Genomic DNA, 16,932 nt, shown 5'->3' on the forward strand with positions numbered 1-16,932 from the left:
CTGAAGGCCCTGGGTGAGCACTGAGCTCATGGGAGGAGTGGGGACAGATTGAGAAGCGTGGCATGGTAAAAAGAACAATGTGTTTTGGAGTCACTGGGTCCTGGTTTCAAACCCTGTATTCAGAATTGTCTAACCATGCAAATTTGGCCAGATTGTTAGCACGTGTGAGCCTCCTTCTCCTTGTGTGACAAATGAGGACAATAACACTGTCCTTTTTAATAGGATTATCCCGAGGATTAGGGAGGATGGGATGACAGGAAGACGCCCCTCAGAAGTACCAACGCCATTTCCTTCCCCAGGTGACCTCTAAAGTCCTGTCTGAAACCAGCATGCATGTGAAATAATTCAGAAGTTTGTTTTTTTTTCCTGGCAAAAATAAGTTATTCACATAATTGAAGTTAGAAAGCAGTGTCTTATCTCAGATCTAATATAAGGTCATGCCAGCTCCTTCTCCTGAGCAGAAGCCCTAAGTTGGGGTCTGCCCTGTGCAGTGTATCCTCAGGCTAAAGTGACTGTGGGCAACACTTGAAAGTATGAATGCACACTTGGAAACGTTGACCAGGTTTCAGCTTGCAGATGGTCTAGGTTATGGTACTTTCCTTTGGGCCCCTGCTAGAAGTTGTCTTTAACTGCCACTTGACTGAATTTGTCTCTTCTAATTCTTTTTCAGGTGAGCCTCTTAGGTCCTCTATTTTATGGTAACCTTATCTGTAAATAAGGAGGTCCCCTTTCGGATTGCTGTATCCTTATTTGCCTCCTGACCTAAACATGTCAGGATGACGGTGGTGGTGGGCATTCACAGATGGCAGTGAAGAGACCTCAAGTGTTTCGGCATTGATATGACATTGATATTTAGGTTGGATCATGGCTCCATTATCAAATCTTTCCTGTCACATGGTTCGCATCATATAGACACTTTTGGGAAAATTTATTTTCCCCATTGAATTCTGAGTTCATTGGTTGGGGTGGTGAGGGGTTCCTTTCTTATTCAGCTGCATATTCATGGTGTTAGCACTAAGCCTGAATATAACATATGTGTAGATATTTATGCGAGGCATGAATAAGAATCTTCATTTATCAGGACTCAATAAAAAGAGCCGGAGGACAATAATGTCCAGTAGGAAATTATGAATGTCTTTTTGGAATTTTAAATAACATTCACTGTTCAGCTGTCTTCCTAAAAAATGTTTCATTTAAAATCAATCAGTATCTTGAATACTTGTTTTTTTGTGATTCTCATGTAAGGAAACAGGAGGGAAACACAATTGAAAGCTCTATTCTACTTACATTTAAAGAAGGGAAACCTAAATTGTTGACGTGTGAATTTTTTAATTCTTTTTCTAACTTGTATGTTTTCTGGAAAACATACAAATAAACCCAGGAATTAATAATAGTAAGTAACTGGCTACTTTGTTTCTATGCACGAGGACACAAAACAAACATAAAATTTATGTTGATTATATTTGGCTGTCATATCTTGGTATTTTCAAATAATACCCATTTTAACGCTATATAATCTTTTCTGAGTACTTTCTACTTTATGATTTTTATATATTGCTGTCTGAAATGTTTTGTCTCTTCATGTCACTTACGCATTTATTTAGTCATTTAAAAATAATGGGCTATGAGATGGGATTGAATAATGTGACCAATATTTCTTAAAATATATCAAAGAATAATTTGCAAAACCAATATGGTAGAAGTCATATTTATTGAAAAAAATTAATATCTTTGCTATAAAATTTGTAACAGCAATATTTACTGAATGTTTATTTTGATGCATAAACCTGAATGTTACATACCAAGTACAACACAGGAGCACTAGTTCATCTTTTATTTACATTTTATGAAAATCGTTATGCAGTCCATGTTAAAAGAATGTATGATGGAGGATTGTTACATTAGAAAAATAATATTCTTGGTAAAGCATTCTCAAGGAGTCCCATCACATTTTCTGCCTCTTCAATAAGGCAAAAAAGTCCCTAGAACAGCATATAACTTAATTTACAAAATGCAGTAACTGTTCAGACACATATTCAAGTTTTCTTTTGGTATGATTTTTTTTCCTTACTGTAAAATTACTTTTTTTCTTTCTTCTTTTTTTACTAAAACAGAAAGACTTTCAGGAAAATGTCATTGAATGATTTCAGCTATACATTACATATACAGCTTTGTAGCCTAGCAACGACCATTGCTACACCATTATTTAAATAGTCTCCTTGGTGAGCTAGTCTCAAATGTAGCATATTTTAGGGTTCTGCCATCACTATGACTGTGGAATCATTGGTTTTCATAGCAAACAGATCTGTCACAGTATGAAGCTTTGTTTTAGGGAACTGGTACACAATTACATTTCCACTCACAAGAGAACGCCACAGATGTAACTACAGTCAGGCTCTGCCGGCTCCATAAAGGTCCCTTGTTGGACCTGCCCCAAACCTCCTGGGCTCAAGCGGCACAGCCCTGGCCGGGTTCAGGCGGTTTCACCCAGAGATTTCATCGCTCTTCACAGTTAGGTAGTTTTAATTCCTTCGAAGGCACACAACTTCCACCTTTTTTCCAGCGTTGCTCCCACGCCTGTGAATTCCTGCTTAAACATGCGTGGCAACCTCATCAAAAGCATTTCGATTTCGTTTGCAGATATCTGTTAGAAAGGAAGAAAAGTCACTTTTGGGAGGGGAACTCATCTTACAGGAGGCAGGGGGCTGAGTAAGGACGCGCTTTCCCAAATGAGACAAGCGTGCGGTTTTCCGCTTGGCAAGTAAGGTCTTTACAGAAGGAGCGCGAGATAAAGGGCTGAGAGTGATTCGCTGCATCGTTTCCTGGGCAGCTGTTAGGAGAGGGGCATGGGATAAGCAGGTGGAAAGTTCCAGGTTCACTCTTCATATGGATGACTGCCTTACTGGCAGCGTGATGTCTGAGCAGCCCTGCCTTGATCTAAAAAGGAGATGGGGGGAGATTTAAGATAGCTCAGCGCAAACTGATCACCACTTCTGGAGAACCACAGTCCTCTGATCCAAAGGGCAGCTCTGCTGTCTGGCTCAGTGAGGACCAGAGGACCGGTGGGTAGATGTCCTGTCACCCTAACTTCCTTCTCTTAACTTTCACAGGGGCCAGAAGACCACATAGCTTTAGGAATAAAAATGAAACTCAGCACCCACAGCAATAAAAGTCTCAATGTCTAGTCATAAAACCCAGGTAAGTTTTTTAAATGCAATTTTTTTTTCTTCTCCCAATTTTTATTACATATATTTTTATATCAATAATTCATTTTTTCTTAAAGATTGGAACAACCACAATCTTTCTACTCTAACACAGCCATTGCTCTTATTTTCCTGTTTGCATCCTAATCCATGCCATATATATATATAGGGATCTCAGATAGAAAGTTGACTGGGATCCTGAATTTGTTTAAATTTTGTATCATTCTATTGTTATGAGCTAAAAATGGCCCTACCAAGATAGTCTCCGTAAGTCACAGAAAGGGGGAATAACAACATTCAGTAAAGATGTGTGCAGACTACAGGCTTAGCACAGCTTTGGACATTCAGAAATGCTCGGCAAATAAGACATTCTTTTTTCATGGTGCAATCACTGTACAGATACTCTGTGTGTCCTAAGTTGCTTCAGTTGTGCCCAGCTTCTTTGTGACCCGGTGGACTGTAGTCTGCCAGCTTCCTCTGCCCATGGGGACTCTCCAGGGGATCTTGCTGGCCCAGGGATTGAACCCGCCTCCTCATGTCTCCTGCATTGGTAGGTGGGTTCTTTACCAGTAGTGCCACCTTGGATACTTCCCAGTTAACAATTAAGAGAGACCAAACAACTGATACCACAGAATACAAAAGTGTAAGAGGATACTAGGAATAATCATATGCCAACAAGTTGGACAACCTATAAGAAATGGATACGTTTCTAGAAACTATACAACCCACCAAAACTGAATCAAGAAGAAATAGATATTTTGAACAGATAGATCACTAGAAGTGAAATAGAATCTGTAATTAAAAAAACAAAAAACACAAAAAACTCCCTGCAAACGAAAGTCCAGGACCAGATGGCTTCACTGGGGAATTCTACCAAACACACAAAGGAACTACACGGATTCTTCTCAAACTCTTCCAACAGACGGAAGAAGGAATATTCCCAAAGTTGTTATAGGAAGCCACCATCACCTGATACCAATGTCAAAAAAATGATAGGCCACTATGTGGGGCTTCCTATGTGGTGCCAGTGGTAAATCTCCCTGCCAGTGTAGGAGACGTAAGAGATGCAGGTTCAGTCCCTGGGTTGGGAAGACTCCCTGGAGAATGAAAGGGCACCCCACTCTATATTCTTGCTGAGAATCTCATGGACAGAGGAGCCTGGTGGGCTGCAGGCCATGGGGTTGCAAAGAGTCAGACACAACTTAGCGTCTGAGCACATATCTTTGATGAATAACAGATACAAAATTTAACACAAAATATTGGATCAAACTAGATGGATGCATGGTTAGTAGGAAGTCCATCTTGCCATGGCTGACTTTGAAGAGAGAGGTAAAAGTGAACGTGAAGTCGCTCAGTCGTGTCTGACTCTTTGTGACCCCATGGACTGTAGCCTACCAGGCTCCTCTGTCCATGGGATTTTCCAGGCAAGAATACTGGAGTGGGGTGCCATTTCCTTCTCCAGGGGATCTTCCCGACCCAGGGATTGAACCCGGGTCTCCCTCATTGTAGACAGATACTTTACCGTCTGAGTCACCAGGGAAGTCGAGAGAGGTAGAGAGCCATAATTCAGGGAACACAGACAGCTTCTAGAACCTGGACAAGGACCCCTGCCAGTGTTGCTGGGGCATCCTGCATCACTCAGAGCCCCAGAAGTTGCCCTGTTAGTGCTGAAGACAGTTCTGTAATGGATGTACAATTAGACTTCATTATCATCACTGTGAAGGGGTGCTGTTGTGCCTACTGATAAAGAGTTTATTCATCATGCTGATGGCAGAATAGAAGGCACTTGAGCTCACTTCCTCACATAAGCACACCAAAATCCCAACCCATTGCTGAACCACCACTGATAAAAAAGACTTGAACCTACCAAAAAAGATATTCTAATCCAAAGATGTAAAGAAGAAACTCAACAAAAAGGTAAGAGGGGTGCACGTGTGATATAGTCGAATCCCAATGCCCCCTGGGTGGGTGACCCACAAACTGGAGAAGAAATACACAGCAGAAGGTCTCCCACAAGAGTGAGAATTCTGAGTCGGACTCCTTAGCCTTGGGTTCTGGCCTTAGGAGGCGGCATGCCCAGAGCATTTGGTTATGAAAGCCACTAGTGCTTGAGCACAGAAGTTCCGCAGGACTGGGCTAAACAGCAAGTCCGCTCTTGGGGGGCTACACGATGTCTCGTGTACGCCAAGAGCCAGGGCCAAAGCAGTGACTTTGTAAGAGCCTGGGCCAGACCTACCTGCTGGTCTTGGAGGGTCTCCTGGGGGAGGCAGGGGGTGGTGGGGCTCACTGTGGGGACACAGACACTGGTGGCAGAAGTGCTGGGGACAGTTCATCTGTGCGAGCTCTCCTGGAGGCTGCCATTTTGGAACCAAGACCTGGCCCCACCCAAAAGCCTGTAGGCTCTGGTGCTGGGACACCTCAGGCCAAACCACCACCAAGGTGGGAACACAGCCCCTCCCATCAGCAGACTGGCTGCCTAAAGACTTCCTGAGCCCCCAGCCACCTTTAGACTCGCCCCTTGCCACAGCCCCACCCACCAGTGGGCATGTACCAGCCCTTCCCATCAGGAAGCCTGGATAAACCTCTAGACCAGCCTCACCTTCGGGCAAGACACCCCGAAGCAAGAGAACTACAATCCAGCAACACGTGAAACTCAGTCAGCAAATGCAGACCAGAGCCTACCCTGGGACCAGCTGGTCCCTGGCCCTTGGACAAGAGGGGGTGTGTACTGCTAGGACATGAAGGACAGCCCCTATACAATGCCACTTCTCCAAAGTCGAGAAACATAACTTTCCACTTACATAAAAATGTGCTGCTAAACTGGAGCTCCAATATTTGGCCACCTGATGTGAAAAGCCAACTCACTGGAAAAAGACCTTGATGCTGGGCAAGACTGAGGACAGAAGGGGTGACAGAGGATGAGATGGTTGGATGGCATGACTGACTCGATGGACATGAGTTTCAGTAAACTCAGGGAGATGATGAACAGGGAAGCCTGGTGTGCTGCAGTCTATGGGGTCACAGAGAGTCAGACATGACTGAGTGACTGAGTTGTTGTTACAGCATACAGTTAGAAATTGAGACGTGAGATGGTAGAGGAATATGTTTCAGATGAAGAAACAAGATAAAACCATAGAAGGACAACTAAGTGACCTGGAGATAGGCAATCCACGCAAGAAAGAGTTCAGAGTAATGACGGTAGGGATGACCCAAGAACTCAGGGAAAGAATGAATGCAGAGTGAGAAGTTACAAATTTTTAATAAAGAGCTAGAAAATATAAAGAACAAGAGTCGATGAATACAGTAACTGAGATGAAAAAAGTAGAATCAATAGCAGAAAAAAACGAGGCAAAAGAACGGATAAGTGAGCTGGAAGAAAGTCATGGAAATCACTGCCACAGAATAGAATAAAGAAAAAAAAAAAGATAATGAAAAGAGGACAGTTTAAGAGATCTCTGGGACAACATCAGATGTACTAATGTTTGCATGATCGGGGTTCCAGAAGGCTTAGGGCCTGAGAAGATATTCAAAAAGAGAATAGTTGAAAACTTCCTTAACATGGGGAAGGAAACAGTCACCCAAATCCAGTAAGAAAGTCCCAGGCAGGATAAACCCGAGGACGAACAACATACCAAGATGTATACTAATCAAACTGACAAAAATATTAAGTCAACAAGAGAAAAGCAACAAATAACATACACAGGAATCCCCATAAGGTTATCAGCTAATTTTTTTCAGCAGAAACTCCAGGTCAGAAGGGAGTGGCATGATATAATTAAAGTGATGAATGGAAAAAGCTACAACTGAGAAAATTCTACCCAGCAAGGCACTCATTCAGATTTGACAGAGGAATCCAAAGCTGTACAGACAGGCAGATGCCAAGAGAACTCAGCACCACCAAACCAGCTCTACACGAAATGCCAGAAGAACTCCAGTAGGTGGAAAGGAAAAGGCCACAACTAGAAACAAGAAAATTATGAAATGGGAAAGCTCACCAGTAAAGGCAGACAACGGTAAAGGTAGGAAATCATCCACACACAACTATATCTAAACTAGTAACAGGAGAGGAGAGTACAAATGCAGGATATTTGAAATGCATTTGAAATTAAGAGATCAGCAATTTAAAATAATCATGTGTATGTATATATACATGTGTGTGTGTGTACACAGAATGCTATATATCAAAACCTCATGGTAACTGCCAGTAAAAAACTATAATATATATTTTTAGGCAAAAAAGAAAAATGAATCCCAACACAACAGCAAAGATATCCATCAAATCATAGGATAAGAGAATAAAAGAAGGAAAAAGACCTACAAAAACAAATCCAAAACAATTAACAAAATGGCAGTAAGAACATACATATCAATAACTACCTTAAATGTAAATAGATAAAAGGATCCAACCAAAAGATACAGACTGGCTAAATACAACAAGACCCATATATATGCTGTCTATAAGAGACCCACTTCAGACCTAGAGACACATGCAGACTGTCAGGGGATGGAAAAAGATATTCCATGCAAATGGAAATCAAAAGAAAGCTAGAGTAGGAATACTCGTATTGCACAAAATAGACTTTAAAATAAAAGGCATGTTACAAGAGACAAAGAAGGACACTACATAACAATCAAGGGATCAATCCAAGAGAAGATACAACAGTTGTAACTATATATATACGCACCCAACATAGGAGTACCTTGATATATAAAGCAAATGTTCACAGACATAAAAGGAGAAACTGATAGCAACATAATAATGGCTGGGGGCTTTTAACACTCCAGTTTCATCACTGGACAGATCATCCAGATAGAAAACCAATAAGGAAGTACAGGCCTTAAAGGACACATTTATACCAATTGGACTTAGTTGATATTTAAAGAGCATTTCATTCAAAAGCAATCGAATACACATTCTTCTCAAGTGCACATGGAACATTCTCTAGGACTGATCACAGGCTTGGCACAAAGTAAACCTCAGTAAATTTAAGAAAATTGCAATCATATCAAGCATCTTTTCTGAGCACAGCACTATGAGATTAGAATCAATTACCAAAAAAAAGAAGCTGGAAACACAGTCATGTGGAGGCTAAACAAGATGCTTCTAAACAACCAATGGATCACTGAAGAAATAAAAAAAGAAATAAAAAAATACCTAGATACAAATGAAAACAAAAGCACGATGATTCAAAACCTATGGGACACAGCAAAAGCCGTTCTAAGAGGGACGTTTATAGCAATACAGTCTTACATCAGGAAGCAAGAAGAACAAACAATACCTAAAGCTAGTAGGAGGAAAGAAATAAGATCAGAAATAAATGAAATAGAGATTACAAACACAACAGAAAAGATCAAACTAAAAGCTGGTTCTTTGAATAAACAAAATTGATAAACCTTTTGGCAGATTCATCAAGAAAAAAAGAGAGGGCACGCAGGTCAATAACATCAGAGATGAAAAAGGAGAAGTCAGACTGTCAGCACAGAAATACAGACGGTCATAAAGGACTGTTACAAGTTACTGTGTGCGAAGTCACCTTGGTCATGTCTGACTCTGTGTGACCCTAAGGGCTGTAGCCCACCCAGGCTCCTCTGTCCATGGGATTCTCCAAGCAAGAATAGTGGAGTGGGTTGCCGTGCCCTTCTCCAGGGGATCTTCTCAACCCAGGGACCGAACCTTTGTATCTTACGTCTCCTGTATTGGCAGGTGGGTTCTTGACCAGCTGAGCCACCTTCGAAGCCCTACACCTGTAAAATGTACAGACTAGAAGAAATGGACAAATTCATAGAAAGTCAAAAGAAAATCTCCGAAGACTGAACCAGGATGAAATAGAAAATAATGGACCAATTACCACTACTGAAATTGAATCAGTAATTTAAAAATTCTCAACAACAAAAGTCCAGCAGCAGGTGGCTTCACAGACTACTTTCAGACACTTTGGAAGAGTTAATACCTGTTCTTCTGAAACTTGTCCAAAGAATTTCAAGAAGGGAACACTCTTGAACTCATTCTACAAGGCCACTATCAACCTGATACCAGAGTTAGACAAAGATACCACAGAAGAGAAGATTATCGGCCAGTATCACCGATGAACAGAGATGGAAACATCCTCAAGAAAATACTAGCAAACCAACTCCAACAGTACATTAAAAGGATCATACACTATGATCAAATGGGATTTATCCCAGGGATGCGAGGGTTTTTCAATATCCACAGTGTGGATGAGTATGATATACCATATTAATACATTATTGCCTGGGGGATTTTTGCAGGGACTAACACCTGTTGCTGGTGATTGTTATGCAAATGAACATTAAAATATCTCAATAACGTTGTGTAATAATATGTCTGTGGTCAATAACTTATTAACAAATTGAAGAATACAAACCACATGATATCAATAAGTGCAGAAAAACATTTTGAAAAAATTCAGCCTTCTTTTATGATAAAAACTCTCCAGAAAGTGGGCACAGACGGAACATGCTTCAACATAATAAAGGCCATTTATGACAAACCCACGGCTAACATCATACTCAGTGGTGAAACTCTTGAAAGCATTTCCTCTCAGATCAGGAACAAGACAAGGAGGATATATACAGTCTCACCACTTCTATTCAACATAGTTTTGTAAGTTCTAGCCACAGTTCAGTTCAGTTCAGCCGCTCAGTCGTGTCCAACTCTTTGCAACCCCATGAACTACAGCATGCCAGGCCTCCCTGTCCATCATCAATTCCCAGAGTTCACCCAAACCTATGTCCATTGAGTTGGTGATGCCATCGAACCATCTCATCCTCTGTCGTCCCCTTCTCCTCCTGCCCTCAATCTTTCCCAACATCAGGGTCTTTTCAAATGAGTCAGCTCTTTGCATCAGGTGGCCAAAATATTGGAGTTTCAACTTCAACATCAGTCTTTCCAATGAACACCCAGGACTGATCTCCTTCAGAATGGACTGGTTGGATCTCCTTGCAGTCCAAGGGACTCTCAAGAGTCTTCTCCAACACCACAGTTCAAAAGCATCAATTCTTCTGCACTCAGCTTTCTTTATAGTCCAACTCTCACATCCATACATGACTACTGGAAAAAACATAGCCTTGACTAGATGGACCTTTGTTGACAAAGAAATATCTCTGGTTTTTAATATGCTGTCTAGGTTGGTCATAACTTTCCTTCCAAGGCCACAACAGACAAAAGAAATAAAATGTATCCAAATTGGGAGAAAAGATGTCAAACTGTCACTATATGCATATGACATGATGCTATATATAGAAAACCCTAAAAAGACCACACAAAAATGACTAAAATTAATAAAATAATACAATAAAGTAGCAGAATACAGGAGAAGGCAATGGCACCCCACTCCAGTACTCTTGCCTGGAAAATCCCATGGATGGAGGAGCCTGGTGGGCTGCCAGTCCATGGGGTCACTAAGAGTTGGACACGACCGAGTGACTTCACTTTTCACTTTCACACACTGGAGAAGGAAATGGCAACCCACTCCATCGTTCTTGTGTGGAGAATCCCAGGGACGGAGGAGCCTGGTGGGCTGCCGTCTATGGGGTCACACAGAGTCGGACACAACTGAAGTGACTTAGCAGCAGCAGAATACAAATTGATGTACAGAAATCTGTTGCATTTTTTTACTTTGCACTAACAATGAAATATCAGAAAGGGAAAGTAAAAAACAAAAATCCCTTTGAAAAAATCATATAAAAAATACTTACGAATAAACCTGACTTAGGAGGTGAAAGATTTACATGCTGAGAATAATGAGACAATTGAAGATGATTCAAAGAAACAGAAAGATACCACATGCTCTAGGGTTTTATTAATAATCAGGATGATTAAAAAGGCATACTGTCCAAGACAATCTGCAGATTTAATATGATTCCTGTCAAATTACCCACAGAACAAAGAATCCTAAAGTCTATATGGAACCATGAAAGACTCGGAATTGCCAAAGCAACCCTTGGGGAAAAGAACAAAGCAGGAAGATTAACCCTCCTAGATTTCAGGCAGCAGTAGCTGTTCATCGCCAGGTGGTGTCCTGCTCTTTGCAGCCCCATAGACTGCAGCATGCCAGGCCTCCCTGTTCCTCACCATCTCCTGCAGTTTGCCCAAGACAATAGAAAGCTTCAATAATCAAAATGGTATGGTAGACATGGATAACAGAAATAGACATGGATAAACAAAAACAGACATGGATAACAGCCCAGAAATAAACCCACACACCTGTGGTCAATTTTCGACAAAGGAGGCAAGACTGTAAGGGAGGAAAGACAGTTTCTTCAGCAAGTGGTGTTGGGAAAGCTGGACAGCTGCATATAAATCCATGAAGTCAGATCACTCCCTCACACCTCTCTCACACCGTATGCAAAAATAAACTCAAAATGACACCATAAAAATCCTAGGAAGAATACAGGCAAAACATTTTCTGACATAAATTATACCGATGTTTTCTTAGCTTAATCTCTCAATACAATAGAAATAAAAGCAAGTGGGACCTAATTAAACTTAAAAGCTTTTGTACAGCAAAGGAAACTATAAACAAAATGAAAAGACTACATACAGAATGGGGGAAAATATTTGCAAACAATGTGACCGACAAGGGCTTAATTCAGAAAAGACACAAACAGCTCATCTAATAGTAGTAAACAACAACCCAATCGGAACATGGGCAGAAGGTCTAAACAGATATTTCTCCAAAGAAGAAGTACAGATGGACAATTGGTATATGGAAAGACGCTCAACATCACTAATTAGAGAAATGCAAATCAAAGTTACAATGAAGTATCACCTCACACTGGTCAGAATGGCCATGATTCAAAAAACTACAAATAACAAATGTTGGAGAAGGTGCGGACAGAAGGGAGCCCTCCCACACTGCTGATGGGAATGTAAGTTGGTACAGCCACTGTGGAGAGTAGTGTTATTATTAGGATTGTGTGTAAAATGTAACACAGGGCCTGGCACAGGTTCAATTTCTCTCTCTATCCGAATTTCAGCAATGCTGATCGAATCCTGCATGCTCACATCAGGTCTTCGGTGACTGGTGGGTCAAACTCTGTGCTGAAAAGCAGCAACACGTTGTCTCCTATGGTAGCTTCTGACCTGAGCCTAGACTTCAACCACAAAGGAAGCAGAGGTCGGCAAGAGGCAGTGGAGAGGCGGCACCACGTCCTGAGACTGGGTCCGTGCTTCAAGTGCACTGTCTCATCAAAAAGTTATCTAAACAGGCAAATCAGCCGTTCACTTGCTAGAAGGAAGAAATGCAGACGCAGAAGTTCACTTTCCAGTCACGAATGACCATTAACCTGCTTTACCATCTTGCCTGGCTTCCAGGCTGGCTCAACGGTAAAGATTCTCCCTGCCAAGCAGGAGATGTCAGTTCGATCGTGGGATCAAGAAGATCCCCTGGAGAAGGAACTGTCACTTGACTTCAGGATTCTTGCCTGGAGAATCCCATGGACAGAGGAGCCTGGTGGGCTACAGTCCATGGGGTTGCAAAAGAGTCAGACGTGACCGAGCGACTGAACAACCACCGCCACCATCTTGCCTAAGTCACCAAGTGTCTTTGGGCATTTTCTCACTCGCAGGAAAGGAATTGGAAGGAAACTCATCGGATGCTCTAAGGACTTCTGCTGCAGTGTTGCCCCAGCACACGCTAACACTGGGTTTTGGGCAGGCCTTTAAAATTCACCTGTCCACGAGGTTGTGGCGGAGATCTCAAACTGAGAGAATGTGATAGGTCTTTTGCGCACTTTTAAGCTCAAAACAAATGGCAGCCAACACTAGGCAGCACTTACTATGTGCCAGATACTGCTGTAAATGCTTTTCATCTATTAAGCCATTTAATACACATAAAAAACCCATTCTGTAGGCAGTGAAGCTAAGGTACAGAGATGTTAAGTGAGTTGTCTGAAGTCACACATCTAAATAGTAGTGAAACTGGCATTTGAAATTCTCATGATTACTTAGCTGGAATAACCAGTTAGCCAGAAATGATTATAACAACCATTGGTGTCTTCAGAAGTAGTTAACTATGCACGATACTGGATGCTTGGGGCTGGTGCACTGGAACGACCCAGACGGAGGGTATGGGGAGGGAGAAGGGAGGAGGGTTCAGGATGGGGAACACAGGTATACCTGTGGCGGATTCATTTCAATATTTGGCAAAACTAATACAATATTGTAAATTTTAAAAATAAAATTAAAATTTAAAAATAAAATAAAATATATCTGAGCAGTAAATGCTATTAAAAAAAAAAAAAGTAGGTAAAGAGTCTAGGGTGGTGAAAAAAAAAAAGAAGTAGTTAACTGCCAGTTGCTGTTGATACTGCAAGGTAACGGCCTGATTCAGCCAGGATGGTGTAAATATTATAATATGGACAGGGATACAATTATAGCACAGGCACCTCAAATGAAATCTTATCTAAAATACCCATTAAAAAATAAATAAAAAGCTCTGCAAAATGAAAAGGCAATCTACCGAATAGGAAAAATACTGCAAGTCATATGTCTGATAAAGGGTTAATATTCACAATGTACAAAGAACTCACAAAATCAGTAGCAAAAAACCTAGGAATCCAATCGAAAAAATGAGTGAGGATCTGAACGTTTTCCAAAGATGACATACAGATGGCCAACAGATACATGAAAAGGTGTTTAACATCACTAATCAAGAGAAAAAAAAAAACACACAGTGAGATATTATTGTGAATAATCTAGAGATAGTTAAAAGTATAGAGAGGATCAGGGCTTCCCTGGTGGTCCAGCGGCTAGACTCTGAGCTCCTGATGCAGGGAGCCTGGGTTCGAGCCTTGGTCAGGGAACCAGATCCCACATATCACAACTAAAGATCCTGTGTGCTGCAGCGAAGATTGAAGATCCCACATGCCTCAGCTAAGACTGGGCACAACAAAATAAATAGGGCAAGGACGTTGCTGTGTATGTTACTTGCAAAGACCAAGTCATTTTATGTGAATATAAAGGATTTGAGCATCTGTGGATTTTGGTAACCACAGGGTTTCTTTGAGCCAGTCACCTGCAGATACCAAAGGACAACAGTATTGGGGAAGCAATTAAAAGGAGCCTGATGCCAGGAAAAAAAAATTCATTTACTAATAAGGTGCTCAGCTAGATTCTAGAGCCATTCCCTTAAAGATGTTTATATCTCATGTGAGAAGAAACAGCAAGGAGAAACTGCTTCATGTTATTATTTTGATGGTTTTTAAACCTTTTCCCTTCCTGATAAAACAACCTATATGACATGTGACATTTGGGGATTTTCAAGACAAATTCAAGAGAAAATTTGTCCTTCTGTTTTAGTGTATGGCTGAAGAAGAATGTTAACCTACAAATTTCTTCACTTTAATTCTTTTTTTCTTCTCTTCCTTATTAAAACATGCCAGCCGTTATGATCCTGCCTTCACGGTATCCTTTCTCTTCCTCTCAGTCATTTCGTGGTCTTCAGAACTGGAAGCGTCATGGAATCATCACAAAGACACAGCACTCAGCGCTCACTGGCTGCGATCAGAGCCAGAGGGACCCATCTCCCGGCCAGGTGTGCAGGATTCCCTTCCCCAGACCCCTTCTGAGGCCGGGGATTCTCCCTGAGCACCTGTGGGTCACGGATGGAACCCTGGGGTCCAGGGCAGGGCTGCTGCCGGCCCAGCTGGTACGTGGAGAGGCTGGAGCTCCGCGCTGGGCTCCTGATGCTGCATCCAGCCCGGCTTTCCAGCACCGCATTCGCTTTCTCACAAGGATACTATGAGACGAATCAGATACACGAAGCTAAGAGAATCCCGTGTGGCGTTATGATATAGGTCAGAAACGTGCTGTGACTGTGAAATCTCATTTTCCCATACACCACATGTTGGTGCTCTGGCAACTGGGGAGGGTTGTCATAAACATGATGCTTTTATTTCCTCTTACCCAGCTGGTTTTTATTCCGGGAAACTGGGGTCTGTGTGTCTTTTTATTCTTCGATGTTGTCAGTGGCTCCCCCTCACTTCTGTTTAAAATTTTCTAACGTTTATTCTTTGAGAAAGGATTGATTTGCTCTAATTAGAAGGAAAAGAAAGGATGAGAAGGAATAAAGGCTCTAACCAAGGGGCTTGCGTGATGGTGGTTTGTGAGAGGCAGAGGTCATCTGTAAGATGTACTTGCTTTATTTTCTGGTTTGCTGACTCTGGTTCAAGCCCACTGCCTCCTTGCCAGGCCACTAAGCACATGTATACACGGACACAGGAAGGCATAAATAAATTTTATCATCGGGGATGGTTGGCTCCGTGTCCCATATCAGTCAGCCAAGGGAGGCCAGTGGAGAAGGGGTTTTCATTTTGGGGGACTGAAGAGACACCCACATAGGCTTTGTCAAGGCTGGAGAGTCAAGAGAAGCCAACTGCAAAAATCTTTTTTCTTTTTGTGGAATGAACTGACTGTTAGCCTTTCCTGCACGTTGAGATCTTACTCATCCTTCACATCCCTGGGCAGGGCACGGTGTCGCTACACGCCACACAGATGCCTTGCAGCGAATATCGAATATCCGCAGAGAGACATGCAGAGTGTGGGTGGGGAGGGAGGCAGGACACAGCAAGAAACGGGAGAGGGGAAAAGGGAAAGACGATAAACGGAAGTGAGGACCTGGGGGAAAGAGAAGGAAAGGGCTGGGAGGCAGAGGATCAGGGAGGAAGGCGAGGAGGTGTGAGGTAAAGCACAGGAAAGCAGGAAGAAGAGAACAGAAGGAAAGAACCAGAAGGAGAAGAGGAAAGATCTGGAGGGAAATGGAGAGAGGAAGGAGGGGAGAAAGGGGAGAGAGGTGGTGAGGACCGCTCAGGCGCCCCAGAGGAGCCATGAGAACCAGCACGGACTCGCGGGCGCCCCTGCTGGTCATGATCCGCACGCACTTTGCTCTTCTCCAACCCCTGTTGCGCTCCTTGTCTGCCCACCCTACCGAGGGAACATCTCATTAGTTCACCTCTGACTCTCAAGTTCCTTCATAAATACACCATTTGCTCATTGAGACTACAAGCTTTTTGAGAGCAGCGTCCTTCCTTAGATTTCTTTTGTACCCTGGCCACTCCCCGTTCTGCCTTGTCCATAGGAAACACGGAGTTTAAAAAAAAAAAGCAGTGACTTAACCAAGTAGTCACTGGGTCCCTGGTACCCTCTTCAGTTATAACTCCCTTTCTGCTTTTCATGCGGCCAGATGGAAGTCTCCTTACCTCCAAACCTTCCTATGCCACATGCTTTTCTAGAGGCGCTGTGACGTCTGGAAAACACATTCATGATAGCCTGTCTAAGCAACAGAACACTCACTCACTCAGGTGGCTACTCAGGAGAACACCAGAATATACGTAATATTAAAGATTATTCAGGTAGGGGGACTTCTCCGGTGGCCCAGTGGTGAAGACTTCACCTTCCAGTGCAGGGGGTACTGGGTTCAAGCCCCGGTTGGGGAATTAAGATCCCATGTGAAAGGGTCAGTTGCTGAGTCGTGTCCGACTCTTTGCAACCCCATGGACTGTAGCCCGCAAGGCTCCTCTGTCCATGGGATTCCCCAGGCAAGAATACTGGAGTGGGCTGCCATGCCCTCCTCCAGGGGCTCTTCCCGACCCAGGGATTGAACCCAGGTCTCCCGCACTGCAGGCAGATTCTTTACATCTGAACCACCTGAGATTCCACATGCTTTGCGGCTGAAAAAAACCCAAAACATAAAACAGAAGCAATATT

The 16,932-nt window shown here is 42.6% G+C and overlaps 1 protein-coding gene and 1 long non-coding RNA gene across 6 annotated transcripts in view; one reads left to right on the forward strand and one right to left on the reverse strand.

Moving 5' to 3' along the window:
- LOC138990179 (uncharacterized) overlaps nucleotides 1-15,234 on the forward strand; it is a 57,699-nt gene extending 42,465 nt beyond the window's left edge. Inside the window, exons 2-3 of the long non-coding RNA XR_011466274.1 lie at nucleotides 3,111-3,198; nucleotides 14,654-15,234. This is a non-coding gene — a long non-coding RNA (uncharacterized lncRNA). The remainder of the gene's footprint in view (nucleotides 1-3,110; nucleotides 3,199-14,653) is intronic.
- ENOX1 (ecto-NOX disulfide-thiol exchanger 1) overlaps nucleotides 1,699-16,932 on the reverse strand; it is a 687,342-nt gene continuing 672,108 nt past the window's right edge. For all 5 annotated transcript variants that reach the window (XM_070380253.1, XM_070380256.1, XM_070380252.1 and 2 more), the window contains one exon: nucleotides 1,699-2,644. In XM_070380253.1, the coding sequence (XP_070236354.1) occupies nucleotides 2,513-2,644 (132 nt within the window). In that variant the 3' untranslated portion in view covers nucleotides 1,699-2,512. The remainder of the gene's footprint in view (nucleotides 2,645-16,932) is intronic.

The sequence above is a fragment of the Bos mutus genome, chromosome 12, assembly GCF_027580195.1.
Source record: "Bos mutus isolate GX-2022 chromosome 12, NWIPB_WYAK_1.1, whole genome shotgun sequence".
NCBI classification, from domain to species: Eukaryota; Metazoa; Chordata; class Mammalia; order Artiodactyla; family Bovidae; genus Bos; species Bos mutus.